This window comes from Lonchura striata, chromosome 14 (genome assembly GCF_046129695.1).
Source record: "Lonchura striata isolate bLonStr1 chromosome 14, bLonStr1.mat, whole genome shotgun sequence".
Lineage (NCBI taxonomy): Eukaryota > Metazoa > Chordata > Aves > Passeriformes > Estrildidae > Lonchura > Lonchura striata.
Window position 1 is genome coordinate 17688519 of NC_134616.1, and position 22262 is coordinate 17710780.

The 22262-nt window shown below is 47.9% G+C and overlaps 1 protein-coding gene across 5 annotated transcripts in view; it reads left to right on the top strand.

Moving 5' to 3' along the window:
• Positions 1-3156: 3156 nt before the first annotated feature.
• The window catches only part of DCX (doublecortin), an 80449-nt gene continuing 61343 nt past the window's right edge, over positions 3157-22262 (top strand). The window contains exons 1-3 of one of the 5 annotated variants that reach the window (XM_021525249.3): positions 3157-3285; positions 4793-5183; positions 15086-15426. In XM_021525249.3, coding sequence (XP_021380924.1) covers positions 4820-5183; positions 15086-15426 — 705 coding nt within the window. In that variant the 5' untranslated portion in view covers positions 3157-3285; positions 4793-4819. Of the gene's footprint in view, positions 3286-4753; positions 5184-15085; positions 15427-22262 lie in introns of those variants that run through there. The other 4 variants (XM_021525251.3, XM_021525252.3, XM_021525253.3 and 1 more) reach the window with 4 other exon arrangements.

The window sequence follows — 22262 nt, forward strand, 5'->3', positions numbered from 1 at the left end:
TGCTTATTAGCTCGTAGTATTCTGTAGGAGGAACTTAGCTCCATAGCCTGATGTAGGGTAACTCTTTGATGAACTCTCACTCTTTTGAAGGTTCAGATTTAAAGGATGTTGCTCTATAGGGTCAAGACTGAGCCATTGACTTGATGGGATTTCAGCTGTGAGTGCCTTGACACACTTGTCAGACCCCTGCAATAACAACTTGTGGTTTCAGAGAGTTTTGGTGTTTAAGTTACATTGAGCAGAGCTCTGACAGCAGTGGTCAGGGATGACAATTTCCAAATTGTCCAGAACCACAGAGGTTAAAGTAAGAAATGTAACTAAACACGTGCTTCTAAATAGACTGACTTGGAGATGTTGATCCAAGGCTTCCTTCTAACCCAGTGATCCCTTGATTTTTCTGTGATCCTGTGGTACAGCCAGACCTTGGCTGCTTATCACCCCAACTTTTATCTTCTTCAGAAAATGTGCTGTGCTATCAGAGGCAATTTTTACAGAAGTCAGGAAGTTGCATAGCAAAGCAACAGGGCACTGACATAGAGTATCTGAGACTGCAGCTCCTAGTGATGCTAGGAACTGGATTTTCTAGGTGTATGTGAAGAAATTAGCACACAGCATTCACACAACCCCTGTCACCTGCAGTCTGTCCCTTTCCAAAGTGTCACAGTTGCTCAGCAATGTCAACAAACATGTATTTATACGGATTTATTTACACAGGAAAAAGTCTAAATATTACCTTCCTGGAGGAAAGATGATTCACCTGATTTAAAGTAGATAATTTAATCTGAAGAGCTAAATTTATCTTTCCTTTGCAGCCAGATGAAATTATTGATGGGAAGTGGAATTTCCTTACCAATTCTCAATCCCTCACACTGCCTAAAATTGTTTAGACTATGATGTCTCAGAGGGTGAGTCTCTTCTGATATAAATATGTTTTGACTGGCATTAACTGCTTAAGGCCAAGGAAGAAGCTCTGAGGAAGAACTGAAGTCAGGAGCAGACCCTTGCTTTCCTCAAGGAGGTGCTGCTTATTTCTGTGCTGATGTCTGTGGTCTGAGGTGATTCTGTTCTCACTTGGAGAGAAGCAAATATGGTGTGATTTCACTGAGGACATTTGAAATCAGTCTGGCTCCAGGGCTCTTCACCTCTGGTGGTGCTCTGGCTTGTGAGATCCTCCTGATCTTGTGGAGGATTAAAGGAGGACACACTGGAGGTGTTTTGGGCATGGTTTGGGAGGAACTCAAGGTTTCACCCAAGAGGAACCTTACCATGATTTGCTGTAGAAACCTTATCCTTCAGCCAGGGACAAATTCCAGTTCTCTTGTTGGAGTAATTCTGTTAAAGTGCCTTGCAAAGGAAGTGCCTGTGCTTCAGAAAGCTCCTGTCCCTGTCCTGAGCAGACACAGACACGCTCCTCTCACAGCAGCTCTGGGCTGGGATGCAGAAAGAAGAGCCATGTGTTAATGATGCTTGACACCCTTTGTTGTCCTCAAAACTTCCCATACAAGTCAAATTTGGGAGACTGACACATTGTGGTACAATTCTACCTGTGTCTACATCATCCTGCCTGGTTACATTGGTGTAGTACCTGGATCCTGAGCCATCATCCCAAAAATTTCCTCTTCTCTGTCAAAGCTCTTGTGCCACTGAAGGCTGAATGAAGACTCTCCTTTTCTCTATTCTTGCTGCTGCTGTACTTGGCACATGCTGAATGATTTATATTTTTGGCAAAATTTTAAAGCACTGGCAGATTTATATTTACAGAAGTGTTGTGTTAAAGGAAAGAATTGTTAATTCTGGACAGATTAAGCTCCTAGTGATGAACAGCCAGGAATTATCTAATTAAGAATATAGGACCAAATGGGAAGGACAAGGTTTGAAGTCCCACATAACCCCTTGCAACTGCATCCAGAGACCCACTGAAAGATACCCTGGAGAGGACAGACCCTGTTCTTCCTCTCCAGGGCTAATTCCTGAGGGGGGAGAGCAGCTCTGTCTCCTCTGCAGTGATCTGACCACGCACACAAGGGAGCAGCCAAAAGCTCCAGCAGAGGATGCGTGGGAGCCTTTGAATAAAAAGCTAGTTTCAGGGAATAAGAAACTTTTTACAAATGTCATGTGTGAAAGTTGCTGGCAATCAGAGACCAACTCTCAGTGGGTTTGTGTCAGTGTTGCCTGGACTATCATGCACAGGGCAGACAAAGCTGGAATAAATACTAACTCCTTCTGTTTAAATGTGATACTGCTGTGATGTGCCAAAATGACAACATCTGATGTTTTCACTCGAAACAGACGCAGTGTTGTTAGGAAAGATTTCCTTCTACAGATGGGAAAACTCTCCCATTTCCAAATCCCATTATTTTCTAACGTAAAGATGAGGCCAGTATCAGTGGGGTTAGGAGCAGGGTTAGTGGTGCTGCAGCATAGAAATCTCCACCCAGAAAGCAGGTGAAAGATTTTGCTGTCAAAGTGAAAGAGCTCAGTACAATTTTTTAACAGCTGGCTCCTCCTGTAATGGAATCAGAAGATAAACTCCTCTTACTGTGGGATATGAGCAATGCTGGATCTGCAGGGTTTGGCTTGTGCTGGATGACTCCATCCCAAAGCCCCTGGGGATTTGAATGAACTGGGATTCAGCGCTCTGGCTTTGGCTTGTGTCCAATGTTAACAGAGAAAAAATATTCAGGGGCACCTCATGCAGAACCACCAAGTGAATTCTCCCTTTCTGCTTGCCAGTGTAAACCACAGATGCTGTGTAAAACCAGCACAGGAGCAGGACTGTGCCCAGTTCCACTGGTCAGAGATTTTTTCAGTTGCCTTCCTAATACCCAGGAGTCTTGTGCCAGCTCTGTGCCACACTGTGGGATTGTGACTGCGACCCCCCTGTAGAATTGGGGCAATTATCCAGTGTTTTTTTCCTAATTCTGTATTTTTCATTTGGATCAGACGATTTCTTGGTACAACTGGATTCAAGGGAAAATTTGCATCCTTCCAAACACCACCCCCAAACCTGCCCCTCTAACCTTTTGTTTACTGATTTGTTGACATATCCAGAGCTGGAATCAGCCCCCTGTTTCCCCCTCAAACACAGCCTGTGAGCAGGCAGCTGATGGTGAGAGTGAAAATCACTGAGGCAAAGTTACCGTGAAGGGATGGAACAAGGCACTAGGACCTAGGAGGCGTCTCATCCACCCTGGCAGGAATTTCTTGCTTGGAGCTCAGACAACAAAGGCAGAGTGAGCCTGGTTTTCTTTCTCTGAGCATCTCCACCCTGCACGCTGAAAACCGGTGAGTAGAGCTTTCCTGAATGACTTGCATGCAGAAAAGTAACAGGAGGAATCTTTTCTTGGTGCCTTACAGCATCTGCAGTTCATTTTAAAATCAAAACCCCTGCATCCTCTGATTCATTCCCGAAGTTGCTTGGATGTTTCATTGTTCAGTGCATGACACCAGACTGAATCTACCCCAGCTGGCATCGTGGGGGGAACGTTCCCAACTTGGGGTTTCTGTGTGGAATGCCTGCATTGTCATCTGCCTCGCTGCAGCCTGGGGACAATGATTTTTTCTTGCATGGGTCACGCTGACATTGTAAAATACAGGGAAGGAGCTTCATTCTGCCGAGTGTAAAGGGCGGGGATGCGATAGCAACAGCTTTTCCTGGATTTATACCTGGCTGCCAAGTGCTGTAAATCCCCTTTCAGCCCTGTGCTAACATGAGAACCACATACATGAGGTGCATGTGCCTGGTGGAGCCGGGGGAGTGGAAGGGTCTCGACTGCAGAGTTGGGGGGGTTCCTTCTCCTTTTGTGTTGGGGTTTGGTGCAGGGGAAAGGTTGTTCTCGAGCATAAACTAGAGACAGTGCAAAATTCCTGCTCGCTGGGTGTCAGCTCCAGCCTCGGCTTTTCTGTGCTGGAAGCCCCCGCGCTCAGAACAATGAAAGGTGAGGAGCAGGGGCGGCGTGTCCCTGGGGCACGGGCACTTCCAGCTATTAAATCACTTAGGGCTGGAAGCGGGGGGTGGAAATAGCCCCTTTATTTTCTCCTCCTCATTAAACGGGAGCAAAAATGCAATTCAGAGGAGGCTCGGGCTGAAAAGAGCTTACCGAAGCTGCGTTTCAATGACAGATTTTTCTTTGCAGTCATTTCTTCTTAGAGATGTAGGCTGGTCCTGGGAATTGATTGATGGGCTAGGAGGGGGCTGCGGATAGGGGGAAGGGTGGGCTGGATCTCATTGCTAACCCTTATTGAACAGGCTGTCACAAAGAAACTGCTTATTCCCCTGTGACCATTCTTTCATAAATGCCAGTTTATTCTAATGTTAAACATTCAGATGCTCTGGGTCCTTCCGTGATTCGACAGATTGAAGGGCTGACTTACTGGGATCTCCTTGTTTTCTGTTGCCAAAGGAAACCTCATAGGGCTCAGAGGTTTAATTCATTGCCAACTGGTGTTTGGATGAGGTTTTTTGGGGGCTGAGTTGTGATTGCCATGCATGCCTTTGGCCCCAAGTCCCAATTTGCTGCACTTTGAAAACTCCCAGGTGCAGGAGCAGGCAGCTCTCTAGAAACGTGTTCCCTGCCCCCAGTAGTTGGATCCCTTTCAAAATGCGAGGACCCCTCCTACTCTCGGTCCCCAGAATCGATACAAATCTGGGTCAGGGGAGGGGGCGCTTCCCAAATGCATCCGTCCTGCTCCAGACACAGCCTTAGCGTCGTTCTGCTCTCCGGATTGTGGCTCTGCTGGGCTCTAACCCATCCCTTTGCCCCCCTTCTCTCCCCATCTCCTTCCTGCCCAGCTTCAGATCTTTAGGGTTCACCAAACTATGGAACTTGATTTTGGACACTTTGACGAAAGAGACAAGGCGTCCAGAAACATGCGAGGCACACGGATGAACGGCTTGCCCAGCCCCACTCACAGCGCTCACTGTAGCTTCTACAGAACCCGGACCTTACAGGCGCTGAGCAACGAGAAGAAAGCCAAGAAGGTTCGTTTCTATCGCAACGGGGACCGCTACTTCAAGGGGATTGTATACGCCGTGTCCTCCGACCGCTTCCGAAGTTTTGACGCCCTCCTGGCGGACCTGACCCGGTCCCTGTCCGACAACATTAACCTGCCTCAGGGAGTGCGCTACATTTACACCATCGACGGCTCGCGGAAGATCGGCAGCATGGACGAGCTGGAGGAAGGTGAGGAGAGGGATGGGCAGGAGGGGGCTGCACCGCTCGGTGCCCCCAGGGTCCCCTTGCCCCGGCTCTGGGGGTGCCGAGCCCCGCTGTGCCCCGCCGGGAGGGTGGCGGGGCGGCTGCCGCGCCCGCCGGGTCCCCGCGCGGTGCGGGCGTGGGGCCGGAGGGCTGTGTCCGCTCCCGGCTGTGTCCGTCTGTCCGGGTGTGTCCGCTCCTGGCTGTGTCCGCTCCTGGCTGTGTCCGCTCCTGGCTGTGTCCGTGTGTCCGGCTGTGTCCGCTCCTGGCTGTGTCCGTCTGTCCGGCTGTGTCCCTGTGTCCGCTCCTGGCTGTGTCCGTGTGTCCGGCTGTGTCCGTGTGTCCGGCTGTGTCTGTGTGTCCGCTCCTGGCTGTGTCCGTCTGTCCGGCTGTGTCCCTGTGTCCGCTCCTGGCTGTGTCCGTGTGTCCGGCTGTGTCCGTCTGTCCGGCTTTGTCCGCTCCTGGCTGTGTCCGTCTGTCCGGCTGTGTCCGTCTGTCCGGCTGTGTCCGCTCCCGGCTGTGTCCGCTCCCGGCTGTGTCCGTCTGTCCGGCTGTGTCCGCTCCTGGCTGTGTCCGTCTGTCCGGCTGTGTCCGTCTGTCCGGCTGTGTCCCTGTGTCCGCTCCTGGCTGTGTCCGTCTGTCCGGCTGTGTCCGTGTGTCCGCTCCCGGCTGTGTCCGTCTGTCCGGCTGTGTCCGTCTGTCCGGCTGTGTCCCTGTGTCCGCTCCCGGCTGTGTCCGTCTGTCCGGCTGTGTCCGTCTGTCCGGCTGTGTCCGCTCCTGGCTGTGTCCGCTCCTGGCTGTGTCCATCTGTCCGGCTGTGTCCCTGTGTCCGCTCCTGGCTGTGTCCGTGTGTCCAGCTGCGTTTCTGTGTCCAGCTCCCGGCCGTGTCCGTGTGTCCACTCCCGGCCGTGTCCGTGTGTCCAGCTCGTGGCCGTGTCCGTGTGTCCGCTCCCAGCCGTGTCCGTGTGTCCGCTCCCGGCCCTGGCCGTGCGTCAGGGTGTCCCCCGGCTGTCCGGGCCGGGTTGAGCCCGGCCGGGTTTCCCAGCGCGGTGGGTGGGGATGAATGGGACGGGAGCAGGGCTTGAGGCACCCGTGTAGCGAGTGTGTGGCGGGCGTGGGAAGCGTGTGTGCGCTCTGGGTGTGAATTTTGGGGTACGGTGCACGCCATGTGTGTGCAGAGGGGTGTGGTCAGGGCCGGGCGGGCACCTAGGGGTGCGGAGAAGGGTGCTGGGGTGCGATGGAGGGTGGGGTGCTGGGGGGTCTCCGTTTGGGGAGCGTGTGCAGGGATGCGTTGGGAATTCACACAGCCTGATTAGAGACGGGATTTAATGCGCAAGGCGTGTGAATAGAGAAGGGCGTTTTGGACAGGTTGCACTCGGTGAAATTTGGGGTTTATGCGTGCGTCGGTGTGGAGGGTGGGGTGAGGAGGGTTGATGACAGAGAGCTGCGGGGTTTCTGCGCGCTGGGGCTGGTGCTCAGGAGGTGTGGCGGTGTGCTGGGCTGGCTGTACGGGGTCTGGGGGTGTCGCAGAGCGGGCACGGGCAGCTCCTGCGCTGCTCACGAAGGGCTGGGGGACAGCAGCGCCTCGGGGGCTCCGGGGTCTGGGGGTGCAGCGTGTCCCCGTGTCCCCAGGGGGTGTGGCTGCGCCCCTCCGTGTCACTGCGGGGTGAGGGACGAGCCAAACATCCCTGCTGCTGCTGGGAAGGGATGCCCTGCGGGAAGGTTTGCTCCCGGGGAGCTCCGCTGCCAGCCGTGCCCGAGCCCGGGGCGCTGCCCCTGCTCGCTGCCTTTGCCGGCAGTGCCAGCACAGCCCCGGGATGGAGTTGCTGCCATGGCCAGTCCTGCCTCCTTGCCCGAGGCAGCAGAGCCGGAGTGCGGTGCAAAAAGAGCACCCACAGCCACGCTGCTTTTCTCTTCCCCCAGCAATTCATTCTTTGTTCCGACCTGGAATGTCCTGTTGCAGGAGGGGGGGGTGCTCTTCCCTTTTCCTTGGTGTTTTTCTCCAAGCAGACGTCCTGGCCAGTCCAGTTTGGTGACTACCAAAAATCCACGAGGCTTTTGCCTTTGGTGGAAGACAATGGGTGTGAGTACGTGAGGCACGAACTGCAGGGGCAGCCTCGGCTGAGAGTCATTGTGTGACCTTGACTAAAGCAGCTCTCCCTAGAATTCCTTCTCTGTCAGGCAGGATACTCATCTCCTCAAAATACTTTAAGGGGACAAGGACGTGGAATAAATCTTGTTTTCCATAGAGGAGTTTTCCTGGGAAGAATCTGCTGCCATTCAGAGCTGTGATTCTTCCTGGTAGAGTTATTCTCAGCCCAATTTCAGCTGTCGAATGGAGGTGTGGCCTCCCTTAATTTTAGAGATTCTGCCATGTTTCATTCTGGTCTCTTAATATGGCCACAGCCTTATCTCTAATGGCAGCTCTCAGTCCTGCTTGTCCTAGGTTTTTAAGCAAATCTTCAGAAATAACTCCAGGAGAAAATGATCAGGTGGGAGATCATTATTCCCTTTTTACACTCTTTCTCCTGTTAGACTCTTCCTGCTTCTGGTCAGTGAAGTTAAGAAAGCATTAGTTGTTACGCCTGCTTTAAATGGGTTTTACTGCAGGTAAGGAGGTACCTAGTTCATGAAAATACATTTTGCTGGTTAAGGTACAGACAGGAGATTCTGGCATTTGGGTTCTGGCTTTGTTCTGACAAAATGGCATCTGGAAACAACACTGAAGAGACACTAAAACCAGAATGGGATTGTCTGTGTGGCTGTGTCCTCAGTAGAGCATCAGCTAGGAAAATAATACCTGAGGAGAGTGAAGACAAAGGAATCCAGTTTTTGACCATGCCAGGGTAGGTCTGCGATTGATCCCATATTTCTAGGGGTGACCTACGCTTCTGTTGTAGAAAAGCAATTTACAGCACCGTGGTTATAACCAGCCCTTGTGGTGAACTCTGCCCTTAGCTTGGGTGTTTGCACAGGTGCAAACAGGTACCTGCATGAAACCCAGAATTTGGGAGTAATTCTGCTGTGGCACACACAACCAGGGCATGTCTCTTATAAATCTGCTTTCTGCTTGGAGACTGTGGGTAACCAAAGCAGTTCTTGTTGCTATAATGGGACTATTTTATCGTTGCAATTTCAATAAACAAGTAGAATCTAGGAAAAGTCATCAAAGAGCCCCTTCTCAGTGGTTTGATGGCAAAAACTTGTGAATTACTGACAATATTTCACATTCTAAGTGCTTGATTACTTCTGATTGAAAAATGTACTTACATAGTGTAGCCTGAGTGTAGTTCTGGAGGATAGAGAATGATATTGCACAGCACCAATATCCTAGAGACAGACATTTCAGGTGAACAAAAACCACATGGTGTGCTGCTAATTAAGTGGGGCCTGGAATCTTTTGTTCTCCAGACCCAGAGTTCTTCCCTGGCACTCAAGGTTGCTCCCATAATGAGAACAAGTGAAGTTTTTCATGCTCTTTTTTCCACATTCCTTCCATCTGTTGGGCTGAGCCTCTTGGTCCTTTCCTGTACTGCCCCCTAACATCTCACATTTTGGAAGCCCCCAGAGCTCTGTCATAAGGTGCCTTTTGCTGCCAGCTGAGTTCTCCCTCACTGCTCACAGGTTGCTTTTCCCATTCTTTTCCAGGGAGCTGTCTCATTCTCCCAGTGACCTTCTCACAAAATCCACCCATCTGATAATTTTTTCTTCCCCTTTTCAGTCCTAGCAGCCACCTTCCATCACTGTAGTCATTGTCTCAATCCTGACTTCCTCTTTTCAGCATTCAGCTTTAATATAAATAAATAATATTATTAATAATAATATAATAGTCATTAGCTTTAATATAAATAAATAATGCACCTGCTGATGTTGCAGAGGACTGCATTCCTCCTTAACCTCTGTGCTGGTTAAGTGCAGGGCAGCATCCTGCTCCAGCTCATCCTTCCACTTGTGTTCCACTGCCTTGGCTGGGTCAGGAGTGGATGTTGCCCAGGGTGCTGCTCTTCATCATGGCAGATGAATCTTTTGGAAAGGAACACCAGGTGGGCTTTATTCCCCTTCACACAGAATTGGTTCCAGTGATCAGGGCTTTGGGGAGTTGATTTATGTAGCTGCATTTACTGGTGAGTCACTTGTAACTGATAATTCTGTGCCTTGTGCTGTGATAAAACTTGCATATGAAAGATGCTAAAATAATCATGTGCCATCCTTTCCAGCCTTTCTCATGATGGTGGTAGAGCAGCTCACATTGCATCCAAATTTCAGCTAAAATTTAATTCTGGATGTGTGGTTTGGTCCTTGGTTAGTTTTGAGCCTCTTCTCGTCGACTTCATGTGACGAGTTGTCCCACCTCAGCTCTGATTATTTTTTGTCCTTGAATGGAGGACTGGGTAGAGGTGGAAGCTGATGTTGTGCATTGACTTCAGCAGAAAAGATGGCTTAAGAAATGCTGCTCTTGGCCACTTGTTCCAGTCCCCATTTGTTCTCTGTGGGACAAAAGGGGTTTTTTTAGCTCTCTCCACAGTTTTGCTACTTTCCCATATTCAGCTTCTTGACATAAAGACATGGAGAGTGAGGCACAACCTGGGAGTGAAGGCAAGGCACATCCAAAGGTGGATTTTATGCCTTGTCCTGGGCTGCTTGTTTGAAATTTGCCCTTGTTTCAAATCAAACTCAAGAAAAGCTGAGTAGAATTTGTTTTGCTTGGTGTGGTTTCATTGAAAATGTTCTTGGGCTGTGTGAGATATTCCACAAAACGATTCCAAGCTTTTTGTTTCCTGTCATGCCCTTGGGAATATTTTCCAAAATCTTGTCCAGGAGTATTTAGAGTAATCATAGGAGGGGCTCCACCCTGGAACTGTGCAGAGTCTGGTGTGTGCTGGGGCTGAGGGGTTTATAGGAAACATCCTGGGATCTCCACCCAGTGTGTGTGTTCCAGTTTGCCTGGAAAAGTGAAGTTCCTGTAGGTCCATACTGAAACCTTGGTAACCTGTGGAATTGTTTTCTGTTGCCGTGATTGCTCAGCTAATTACATCCTACATAACAAAATTTGCCCATGGGGCTCTGTTTTATTTGCTTGCTCATCCTGGCTGTCATGCTAGCACTGGTGTGGTCCAAAATTCTTTATGGGCATCATTGAAGGTGATTTCTCATCAGGCATTCTTCAGCAGAACAAGAGGTGCTTCTGTTCATGGAGGAGCCAAGGGAAGGGAGCTCTTCCAGGGTTCCTTTTGCCATGCTGGGGCAAGTTTTTTTAACTGGAGCAGGTCTTTTTAACTCATGAAGCAGCAGCAAGTTCAAGCATTTGAATCTCATGCCCTGCTCTAACACCATATGGAATGAGCTCTGCAAGGTGTTAAGTCCACTTAATTCCTGCTGCAGCCCTGGTAAATTCCACTAAACACAAAAGCTGGGCACAGTAGCTCATTCTCAACTTTGTAACTGCAGAGGCAACAGCCAAAATAATTGACTTCTGCCCACAGAGACTGTTCCTGGAATAACTGTTAACACTTAGACATTCAAAATGGCCTCAATCCAGCTTTCCTGATTTTTCTCAAAAGACTTCTGCCCGCAGTTCATTATCCTTGGAAAGTTGATGGTGCATGCTGAAGAAGGATAACTTTTCCTGAAAGCACAGCCTGTAATTTTTGGTATTGTCACAGGGAGCTGCTGTAAGAGGGTTGGAGGATTAGCAGTCATCTGGAGCTTAGGTTTTTCTAAGGAACCTTCTCCAAGGCAAACCTTATCTTTGCTGAGATCATCCCTTCTTTAGGAGCTGAATAATCTCCTTGTGCTTCCATCAAATCGGTAACACTGGGATGGATGTGTAATTCACTTGAAGCTGGGGTAATTCTGTGTGATACAAATGGCAAATATGATGGTCATGCCAGCAGGTCTGGGGTCTGCAGTCAGCCCAGCCATTGCTGAGGGCAGGCAGGAGCAGTGAGGAAATGCCTTGGGCTGGTTTGGTGGCACGATAGGAATTGTGACACGTCTGGAGCAGCCTGGCATGGTGACAACGCTCCCCCCCTGTGGGCTCTGGCTCTGCAGGGTAAAAAGGGCATTGTGCTCTCAGCTGGCCTGCACTAAACCAACACTGTCCTTGGCACCACAGGGGTTTTGTCAGGATGATGCTCCCCAGCCCCAGTGCAGGAGGGTTTCTCTTTGGGCCTCCCTTTTTGGGGTTTGTTTGAATTGATGATGTGGCTGTCCATTGTACCTTCTCATGGTTTGCAGTGGGGTTTCTGCACGTGTGCACAGCTGCTTGCTGGCTTGAGACATGTGCTCCTGAAAATATTTGCGCACAGATTTTTGTGCTTAGGGCTGGGGAGCAATGTTCTTCTTGGAGTCGTTCCTTTTGCTCATGACAAGATCTCACATCCTCTTCCCATTCCTTCTGTTATGCTGAGCACATCTTCTGCTATCACACTGTGCCTGTCAGTCACATTTCTGTGGCTGGCACAGTTGTGCACCTTGACTTCTCATTATAGGCTTAGCACAGGCAGATGTGGCACAGAAACCCACAGAGAATCCACTCCTCTCTCCATGGCAGCTCTATTCCCCATAAGATTTCTCCTCTTTATCATCTCCTGGCCACTTTGTGCAGTTAAAAGCTGCAAAGTTCACAGGTCTTCAGCCCATGCTTGCTCAATCCTCCTACCACCATGGTAAGGTTTGGGTAAAACTCCACTGTGGGAAGTGTAATACACTGTGGAAAGTATGTTCCTGGCTGGCAAGTGCATGTGCCTCACTGAGGAACTTGAATGATGATTTTGCTGCTATTTGAGGGTCATAAACTGAGTTAAGGAAGACATTAGTTGAAGTGGTTTTTAAATGAAGTTAAAGCTTCAGGTCACATCCTTAGGTCAGGAAGGAAGGAAAGAAAAGCTCCTCTTCCCTGGAGCTGTGCTGCTGTGACTGCAGGAATGATGCTGAGAAGAGCTGCTGCCCTGAGCTGCTGTTCTGGAGTGTCTCTCCAAGGAGATTCCTCTCCAGTTTTAGAATCGAGTACAGTATGGATTTTATTTGCTGGGGTCTGGGTTAAATGAGACAAAGGGAGAAAGGGCAGATTCCATTTTCCACTTGTGAGTGTGAGCACAGCTTGAGAGGATCGGCACAACTGCCTAAGATCCCATCTGTGGAGCAAACTCTACAAGGGTTCTGGTTCTGCCTTCATGCCACTGTTGCCTTTGGTGTACAGTGGTGTAAATACACAAACAGCTGTGGTGTGCAGTGAGGAGTTCAAAAGGACACAGCTGGAACCAAGAGTAATGGTACTGTACCACACAGATCAAGAATCTCTTCAGCTTACTCTAAAATATGCAACTTTTTAATAGAAAATATGCTCCAGCACCTCAGGTGTCTACAGAACACAGTGCAAATGTGTACTTGCTTTCACTGTGGAAATAATACACATGAAGGTCGAATGCAGATGAAAGTCAAGCCTTGCCACACTTCAGTGGCTGATAGTTTATTTCTGTTTTAGGTGGGGAAGCAGAGGTGGATGTGAGGTCAGGAGCTGGCACAGGGAAGCTGGGGTGACAGCAGCATTCAAATCACTTATTCTTAGTGCTGCGTTTAAACAGAGAAATCCCTTTTCTCAGAGGATAATGCACAGTTCTGCTGAGCACACTTAGGAGGGCTCTGCTGCCCAGGGATTATGGCTGGGGAGGGCTCAGCTTCTTAGGATGGTTAATTCCTGGGGGCATTCCAGACTCCTTGCTGCCCTTCTCTCAGTCACGAAACTGGAGAGAAGCCTGGGCCCATCTGCACCAGGTGTTACTTGGCTGGAGCAGATAAATAAACCACAACTTATCACTTATTAATCAGAAAGATTTGAAGTATTCAAAGCTCCTGGAAAAAGATATCCCCAGAGGGAATTTGGTATAACGTGTGGTACTCTAGGGGGTGTATTTGAGTTTCTATTGAGTCAGATTCACAAAATGTTGGGGATTAAGGAGCTCCAGCTATGGGCAGGGCTGCATGGTTGGTTTATTGAGGGATGTTGCTGTCAGCAAATAGAGATTTTTACTGTTTGTTCAGGCTAACAGAACCTGCTGGTGGGATTATCGTTAGTCTGGGATACACCAGTTGTCAAAATGTCCAACTGAGTGTTCATCACAAACCTCTCTTCTCTCTTCCTTTTTTGTATTCCATCTTTAGCAGGGGAAACAGAATATCTGCTTCCTGCTGATCAAGGATTTTGGTCATTTTTATACAACTGATGGGAGAAGAGCTGCAGTTGGTGATGTAAACACCACAAGTGGGCATCATGGTGGCAACCTCATGGCAAAAAATCATGGGTACAGAGGTGGGGTTAAAATAAGTAAGGATCCTACATCTTTTCTATGGCTGCTTGTGACATCACACCCTGGTCAGTAATAGGGACAGAAATACACAGAGTACTCTTATAAGCCTGTTAAAATCTGTTTGTTGTGCGTCTGTTGTGGTCTCACCATGGGTTCTGGTGCCTCCATCAGAAGTGCAGTTTAGTCAGCAGAAGGAGTTTTAGTATGAATTTTATCCTGGGCACGTTACCTGCCTGGACCATGTGAAAATCACTGCCACCAGTGGGGAAAAAACAGTGAGGTGTTTGGAAATCCATATTTTGCCAACTGGATGTCAAATCCTGTCCTAGAGATCCCTGGGTGGGAAGCCAGACTTGGCTGTGGGATAGGCTTTTCAAAGATGTCTGAGCCTTGGAGTTTGCAGTCAGGGACAGACAAGGAAGTGCAGCCAATCTGTTTTTTGTAAAGAAGGAATTTATTTTTTTTTTAAATTTGTCTTTCAAAATAGTTAAATCTGTATTTTGCTTTCAAATGTATTGTAGTACATGAAAAACTTAATTCTGTAAGACCAGACAAAGAAACCACCAGAAGAGACTAAAATCCTACAGGTCATGCCTTCAGTTCCTATTAAAATTTTATCTCATGGCGAGACGAAAGCTTCTTCCTCCAGCAGTGAGTGACTTTTTTTCAGTGCAGCCTGAGTCATTTCAGACCAGACAGCTACATTCCCTTAGGGATACTGGTTTACAGTCTCATTCTAGTAATAACTCTCCCAGCATCCATCAGATTTGCAGGCCAAAAAGAAGCTCCTACAAATCCTTTAAGGTGCTTTTAAAACCTTGGATAAATAGGATCCTGTAAATTACAGACAAAGCCTAAAACTAATTTTGGGTGGGATAGGGAAGGGCTTTTTGGGAATTACTAAAAAGTCCCCGTAACTCTTCTCTGCCATGTCTAAATTTGGATTTAAAGTATTTTTGGTTGGTATCAGCCGTGTAAATCAAGGAGTGGTATTTGGTGCAGTGTTTAATCTCAGCTGCCACTAGGTCTGCTCCCTAATAAAACACTGATGCTCCAACCGTGCATATTTGTTATGCCTGCTAGATTTATCTAGGCTACTTTTAGTGGAGACTGTTCAGGACAAGATTTTGCTTATTTTTCAGGCATGATGCAGAAGGCACTTTGTGGATGAATGCTGATGTGCTCTCAGCAGGGAATGACACACTGAAGTAGTACCTAGGTCTGTAAAGATAAAGGCAAAACTGGCAAATTTATAAAATAATCGAGGTGGTCAAATGAATTTGGTGTTCTGAAGGTTTTGGAAAGCTTAGCTGCATCTTCAAGTACCTAGATACCTTTATACCTCAACCTCTCTCAACCCCTGGTTCATGTGATTGTATTTGCTGCTGGCTGACTCGCTTACTTTGTGGAATACCAGCAATATTTAAAATAACCATAAATATAACATGAAAACAAGGCAGAATGTTTTAAGAACAAGCTGTCGTGGGAGTGCTAATGGAAACAATTATCAGTGGTTTGCACGATTTGTGGGGGAAGAGCACAGAGCTGGTGCTTACTACAGAATCTCCTTTCTTCCTCAAGGGGAGAGTTACGTCTGCTCGTCCGACAACTTCTTCAAGAAGGTGGAATACACCAAGAACGTCAACCCCAACTGGTCTGTCAACGTGAAGACCTCTGCCAACCAGAAAGCACCTCAGTCCCTGGCCAGCAGCAACAGTGCCCAGGCCAAGGAGAACAAGGATTTCGTGCGCCCCAAGCTGGTGACCATCATCCGCAGCGGGGTCAAGCCCCGCAAGGCCGTGCGCGTGCTCCTCAACAAGAAGACTGCCCACTCCTTCGAGCAGGTCCTCACTGACATCACTGAAGCCATCAAACTGGAGACAGGAGTGGTCAAAAAGCTGTACACCTTGGATGGGAAGCAGGTAGGAGGTTTTACAGATGTTGTGTCTTTTTCTTCCTCTTGTCATGCGGCTTTTGCTGACTCAGAGCAATTCTTGAAGCCTAAAATTAAGCTGAGATGATTGCTGCCATCTGTTCCCTTAGAAGTATGGCTTCTCATGCCAGTGGTTAGGTTACTAAATTTTCCCTGATATTAATACCAAGTGAAGAATGTAGCCGTGGGTCTGGGTGGAACAGATGCTCGCCCTGCACGCCGGCGTGCGGTGCGTGTCTTCTGGGCTAGGTGAAGAAATAACAGGGGGACTTGGGCTCCTGGCCACCAGCTGATCTGGCTCTGGGCTCGCTGGAAGAACTCTCCAGCTTTGGCTCCACTCAGTGAAAACATGTTGCTTGACTTTCCTTGCTCTCTGGTGAAGGCTTGCTAAGATAAAGTGATTGATCCAAGCAGCTCTTCTATGCAGCTCCAGAGTGAGCAGGGAAAGTGTGGAACTGTGGAGCATTTCCTTGGCTAAATGTAATGGTAACGTGCAGAAAGAGTCAGAAATATTTAGCAGGTCATCAAAATGTGCTTCATGTCTACATGTTGCTGGAACTGAGGGAAACATCTGTCTCTTGTTAGCAGCTACACAGCAACGAGCCATTTCATATTGCTGTATCTATGAAAAGCCTTAAAGGAATGTGGGGGATCATTTTTAGAGCTGGGAACAGCTAGATTCTTCAAGGGCAATTTGAGCTTGATTTAACATTTTGTTTATTGTAATTGAGGAATGATCTTATTTTTGTCACTCCTTTTCCTGCTCTAGATTCTGGAGTCAGGCAGCACACCTCCTGTGTGGGTTTGGGTGCTGGCTAGTCTAGGGATTGATGGTTTTGCATTAAATTAACTCTGTCCTGACCCTGGAGAAAATGATTCAAGGACTGGCTCTGTCCAAGGAAATACAGATTTTACAAATAAAAATGTTCATCCCAAATACAGGTTCCTACAATGTCATGTGCAATCCAGGAGTGTAGTGTAGTGCCTGGGAGCTGACAGCAGCATGTCACTCTGATCTGATAGTCTGGTGTCCCTGCCCATGGCAAGGGGCTGGAACTAAGTGATCTGTAAGGTCCCTTCCCACCCAAACTATGCTCTGATTCTTGCTTTGTCCCATCCTGTGTCCTGCACATTAGCTACTGTCTGGTTCCAGCTTCAGATACACAAAAAATCCCATCTGTCTGCCAAAGTTTTCCTTTCCACCTGTCTCAACACAGCATTTTTGCTTCCTCAGATGCACAGTTTGAACATGAGAGGGTGGCTGTGTCCATAGGCACAGTAACCTGCTGGAAATGAGCAGTGATACCAGGAGAGATGCACTGGAAACCTTGGGAGAGACCAGGGAAAGAGGAAGGAGATTCTCAAATGACCTGTGCTCCCTGAGTGATCACATCTGGGCACAGGACCGTGCCCTTTGGGTGCCAGCAGCTTTGCAGAGGGTTCCATAGCTGAATCTGGCCTGAGAGCAGCTCCCTGCTCATGCTGGCACAGGGTCCTGCTGTTCTCCCAGCTGGGAAGGAGGATCTTAGTCTGCCCCTGTGAGTGGCCTCAGTTCTTCGAGAGCTGCTGGCAGCTTGGGGGTGAGATGTTGCTTTGGATGGTGCAGAAATAGGGATGCTCCAGGAGCTTCCATCAGAATGTTCACTTCTCCCCCTTTTAGCTGTTTACAGCAGCAAGTGGTGATTCCCTTCCACCTCTGGCTGGAGAGCAAGCCAGGATCAGCCCTGATACAACACTTAACTTGTTTCTCTGACTTTATAATTCACCATTTTATGAAATGAGATATTTGATTGCATGTTGGAGGTGCCACAGGGAGTTTCACTGTGTGCATACTGAAAGCAGTGAGACTGTGATTTGGTAATAATGGGATATTTGATGGGATGTTTGATGTTTGTTTGCAGCACCAATTGCTACTGAAGCTTCCTGAGGAGCAAACCTGGTTCACCAAGGCTTTGTTTTTAGTGGATGGTTTCCTTCAATGCTTGTTCTTTATTATAGATGTGTTTTCTTAGTGTGGAAGTCAGAGCTAGAAGCTTATGCTGGCTCTTAGGGTTTCCATGACATAGTGCTCCATAAAATCTGACCTCCTGACATGACATTAGGGGGTTTTGCATGTCTGATGCTGACATTAGAAAGAGATTACTGCATGCGTGGTTCTGACAAACAGCGCTTTATTTTCAGGAGGAAATATTCATGCAAAAATGCAAGCTGCTCAAAGCTGAAATACTGACAAGAATCTTGACAGTCTGTCTCTTTGAGTGCCATCAGAGGCACGCTGCTCCCTCTGTTGTGAAATGATAAAATTTACAAAAGGAACATACAAAGGGAAATCATCCTTCCTCAGTCCACGAGCTGGAACTTAATGAGGGGAGATGATTATTTTATTTATAGGCATTTCCATCGTGCTCATCAGTGCAGTAATCAAGATGCTTTAGAAGTACAGACAGTGGTGGCAGTGACAGGGTGGTGTGTGAATAATTACATTTCTGTGCACTGCAGACCTGCTGCAGTTGGAGTGTGAAAGCAGCTAATTGAGAGCTGGTGGGCTGTGTATGAATAAATGGAGCACTTGAAACAACATGGGGTTAGGTTATTTTAATGAAATTGTGTCTTTTTATGTCTTGGGTTGGCTGGAGAAATATGGCCCTTGAAGCTGCTAAATTAGCATCTTGTGTTTAAGTAGTTTATTTAACTTGAATATATTTCTAATGTCAGTAGTCAAGCTCCTTTCCTCCCTGGAGCAAAGCAGTACCTCTTGATGCACATCCCTGAGCTCAAAAGGTTTTACAAATACTTGACCAAAAATGAGTCATGACAGGGGATCACAACAGAGATTTAACTTTGGAACTTCCATGGCTGTCCAGGAAATGGTGTGGGTCAAAGAATTCCATGCATTTAACAGATGCTATAATGGGCCAAATTCAGTCCTTGGTTCCGTGACTACAACTGCTGTAGTGTTGAGATGTGCAATGCAGACAATTAAAATACACACATTCAGGGTTTAATTTGGTCAGGCCTGTGGATCATGCTGGAAAACAGTTATTTTGGTCGATTCTTCCTCCTTTTTTAAACTCTTAGCTCCACCCAATGTCCCAAATAAGTCTGGGTTCCTGGGAGCACTGGCCACTTCAGACACACGATGACAGCTCCTGCCTCGCGTCGTTAACAGACCAAATTAGAGAGCAGAATTGGAGAGCGTGGATGGAGTGGCACTGGGATAGTTTGAATGCAGTAGGCTGAGCTAGACTTTGCAAAGGTTGTGTAGATTCCCTGTTCTGCTCCTGCCTGAGCTCCTTCCTCATCGTGGGGCACGATGGGTTGGTGTTCTCTGGGGCAGAGGGGGCTGCCTGCTTTGCAGGTGAGCTCTGCCTGCATTCCTTCCTGCTTCCCAGTGACCTGTGCAAGCTGATGTCTTTTGTGCACCCTGAACTTCTCTTTTCCTGCCCTGTATTTTATTCCAAGGTCTATGAGTTGTTCAGTCAAGTGCCTGAAGAGATGCAGTGACAAATAATCCCTTTTTTTTTTCGGTCATTGTCTGAGTTTGGTGATACTCTGAAACTCATCAGGCATGTCCAGTTGTACTTTAGCATTAAGATACTCTTTTGTGGTGTAGAATTTTTTCTTTTTCTCCAGCTGTTTTATTGCCATGCCTTCATTAACTGAACACCCCACTGTGTGACCCAACAATTATCATCACCAAAAAATAAGCAGAATAGGTGCTGTTCAGAGCAAGGAGAGCTTGTATGCCAGCTGCACATAAACAGAGATATTCTGGTCCACAGGCAGAGAACAGATTGTGGTTTTAGCCATGATAACATGCAGTGATCTCCTCTGGCCTTTGAAATCTTCAAACTTGGGGAGAAGTCACCCACGCTCTGCTCATTGGCTGTTCCCTTGCCCAGACCCAGTGCTGCTGCTCCATCTGAGTGTTAGCTGTCTCGTCAGATGAAATTACATCCATTTCCATATGTCAGGGCACTTGTGACTGCACTCCCAATAGAATTTCCAGTCTTATTAAAAGGGTCTCCTCTAGCAGTCTGAGCTTTGATAAGGATATCAAGTGGCAGGTGATGAGGGGAGTTCATTCTGTGTTTGCAAAGTGATGCCAGCCCACCTCTCCTGGCCAGGCAAGAAGTTGCCATTTCATTTTAGATTTCCTCCACTGAGGAAGGGCAGCAGCCACAGAGACAGAAGCAGATGACAAAGCTTACAGCAAGTTTAAGGTTGGGACTTCGTAATCAAAGTCAGTAAATTAGTTGATAAAGGGTTTTCTAAATACTGCATCTCCTACATACTAAGGCATCCCTACAAGTTGCACTGGGGAAACCAAACTTTGGAGTTGCTGCACTGATTTTAAGCTGATATTTTGAAAAAAAAGTAGTAAAAAATGAATCACTCAAGTGTTGATAACAGCAGTTGAACCAAATTCTTCCAGGATAATGGCGATCTATTGATTGTGTTAATGAAATTGTATCAACGAGACATGGAACAAGGTTTGTACTGAAATAGAAAAAGGCCTCCAACAGCTGCAATCTGTAATTGGTGCTCAGGAGGGAGGTGACACCTGTGTGACTGTACCCTGCCCTGCTGGGAGATCACAGGGAGCCTATTCCCCCAGAGCCATGGCAGGAGTTAACTCACACCCTGAGGCACCAGGTTCAGGGTTACACAGGGAGCAAATTGCTTTGTGTTATCGAACACGTTGAGGAGAAGGATGTCAGAACAACTCCTCCTTCTAAGTTTTGGCTGCCCTTGAGGATGCTGGAGCACTGCACTGGAGTGACCCCAGAAGATGCAGTTCCATGCACTGGTGTACAGCTGGAGGAGGAAATCGGAGGGCAGAGCAGGAGAGGGTGCAGTGTGTGCTGTATCCCACCTTCTGCTAAAGCTCCTGCAGCAGCCAGTGCCAAGGGCAGCCCCACCTTCCCTCCCTGCTGCACAAAGCTGGAACAACAATCCCAGATCTGCTTTGCATCTGTTCCTCGGCCCGTTCCTCTCGCAGCTCCTCCTGAGATTTGCCAGGCCTCGTGTGAATCTCCCATTTTGACAGCAGGGGATGGCTCTGGCTGGGCAGAGGAGCTGAGCAGGCAGGATCCCTGCTCACATCTCTCAGGATTAATTAATCCCAGCCCGGCTCCTCCCCAGGGCTGCTGCAGATGCTCTGGCTCAGGGTGCTTGCGTGAGTGAGATCACTGCTCCGCAGCAGCCGTGTGTCATGCCAGGGGGATTAGGAATAATGTATGGGCTGGAGAACTCCTGAACCCAGTCACTCACAGAGCCAGACAGCACAGCCTCGTCCTCCTCCTCAGGGGGCTCTGAGCTGCAGGCTCAGCACTGCCTGATTCATGCAGTGACTAGACACTAACACAGACAGAACCAATTAGTCCACAGGTATCCCACAAGGATTTTAGCACTCACTAGAATGAATAAGCACAGCTTCCATGAGTGTGTATCTAAGTGCTTAGGATAAAATATTCAGAAGACTTTCTAAGATGTTATTTAGAAACCTTATGCTTATTAATTTCTGTTTCCTCTGGGTCTGTGGGCCAGAGCATCTGGGTGAAGAGGGGCCTGTCTGGAGCACTCTGAATCCCAATTCCTGTGCTTCTTTAAGCAGGCACAGGCTGATCTCAGCAGCTCAGCTCTCAATCAGACCTGTTCATTCACTGAACACCCCAGACCTGTTCTCTTGGGAGCATTGTACTGACCTGGTTACCACTGGTGTGGTGTCCAACCACTCTGCAGGACAGGTAGTGATGGAAACATGGGAAAATGGATTTTTTGTCACAGGGCAAATTTAAATTAGATATTGGGAACAAATAGTTCTTCCCTGTGAGGGTGGTGAGGCCCTGGGCACAGGTTGCCCAGAGAAGCTGTGGCTTCTCCATCCCTCACAATGTTCAGGTGGCACTAAATGAGCTTTAAGGTCCCTTTCAACCCAAACCATTCTAGAATTCTGTGTGTAGAGCAAGGAGAGACAGTGGAGAACAACATCATCTTGCAGACTTTGCTGGATGTTTTGCCATTGCTTTGCCTCACTCTCAGGTTCTGGAGGAGGTGCCATCCTCCTGCCTGCCATGCACAGGGCTTTGTGTACTCACTGGCACATTGCAGATCCTGGCTGGGGTAAAAATCTCTGGTAAATTTGTTTTTTCTCTCAAGGCAGTGAGGCTCCCAGTCCAGAGGCAGGCTCCAGAGTTGCTGTTTGCTGGAAATGGTTGATTTTAGAGCCATGCACTGACCACACTCCACATGAACACCTGCTCCTTGTGCCACAGATGGCAGGCTGTCAAAATTATTGAAAGATGTAGTCAGAGCTGACCTGGTGACCTGGCAGTACATGGCCCCTGGTACTGCATCCTGGTGCTATTCACACCCCAAAAGAGACGTATGCTAAAAATTCGATCCTCAGTGGCATCTTTATTTTAGCAGTTCTCTCTGTCATACAGAGCAACATGTTCCCTTTTCACTCTGAATCCCAAGAGAGAAGAGGATTATTCACTGTAGTGCCAGAGGGTCTATCTTGGAATAAATGGGCTGAAAATGAGCAAGGGAAATACAGCTGAATAGCTGGATCTGTGGACAGGCCAAGAAAGCCTTGTTGCTTTTTCCATTGTGACTTTGTGTCATTATGTCAAACTTAAATTTCTGGTTCCTTTTTGATGCTTCAGCAGCAATCTTACCAATATGAATGAGTCCCTCCTTTTCTGAGAGGGAGAAGGCTACACTTAAAATATCCTGAGCAAGGGTGTGGATTCTTGTAAATGTCTTATTTTGATCACCTGGAATAATCAAATATGTGAATTTCCCTGTGTGTAATGGTGA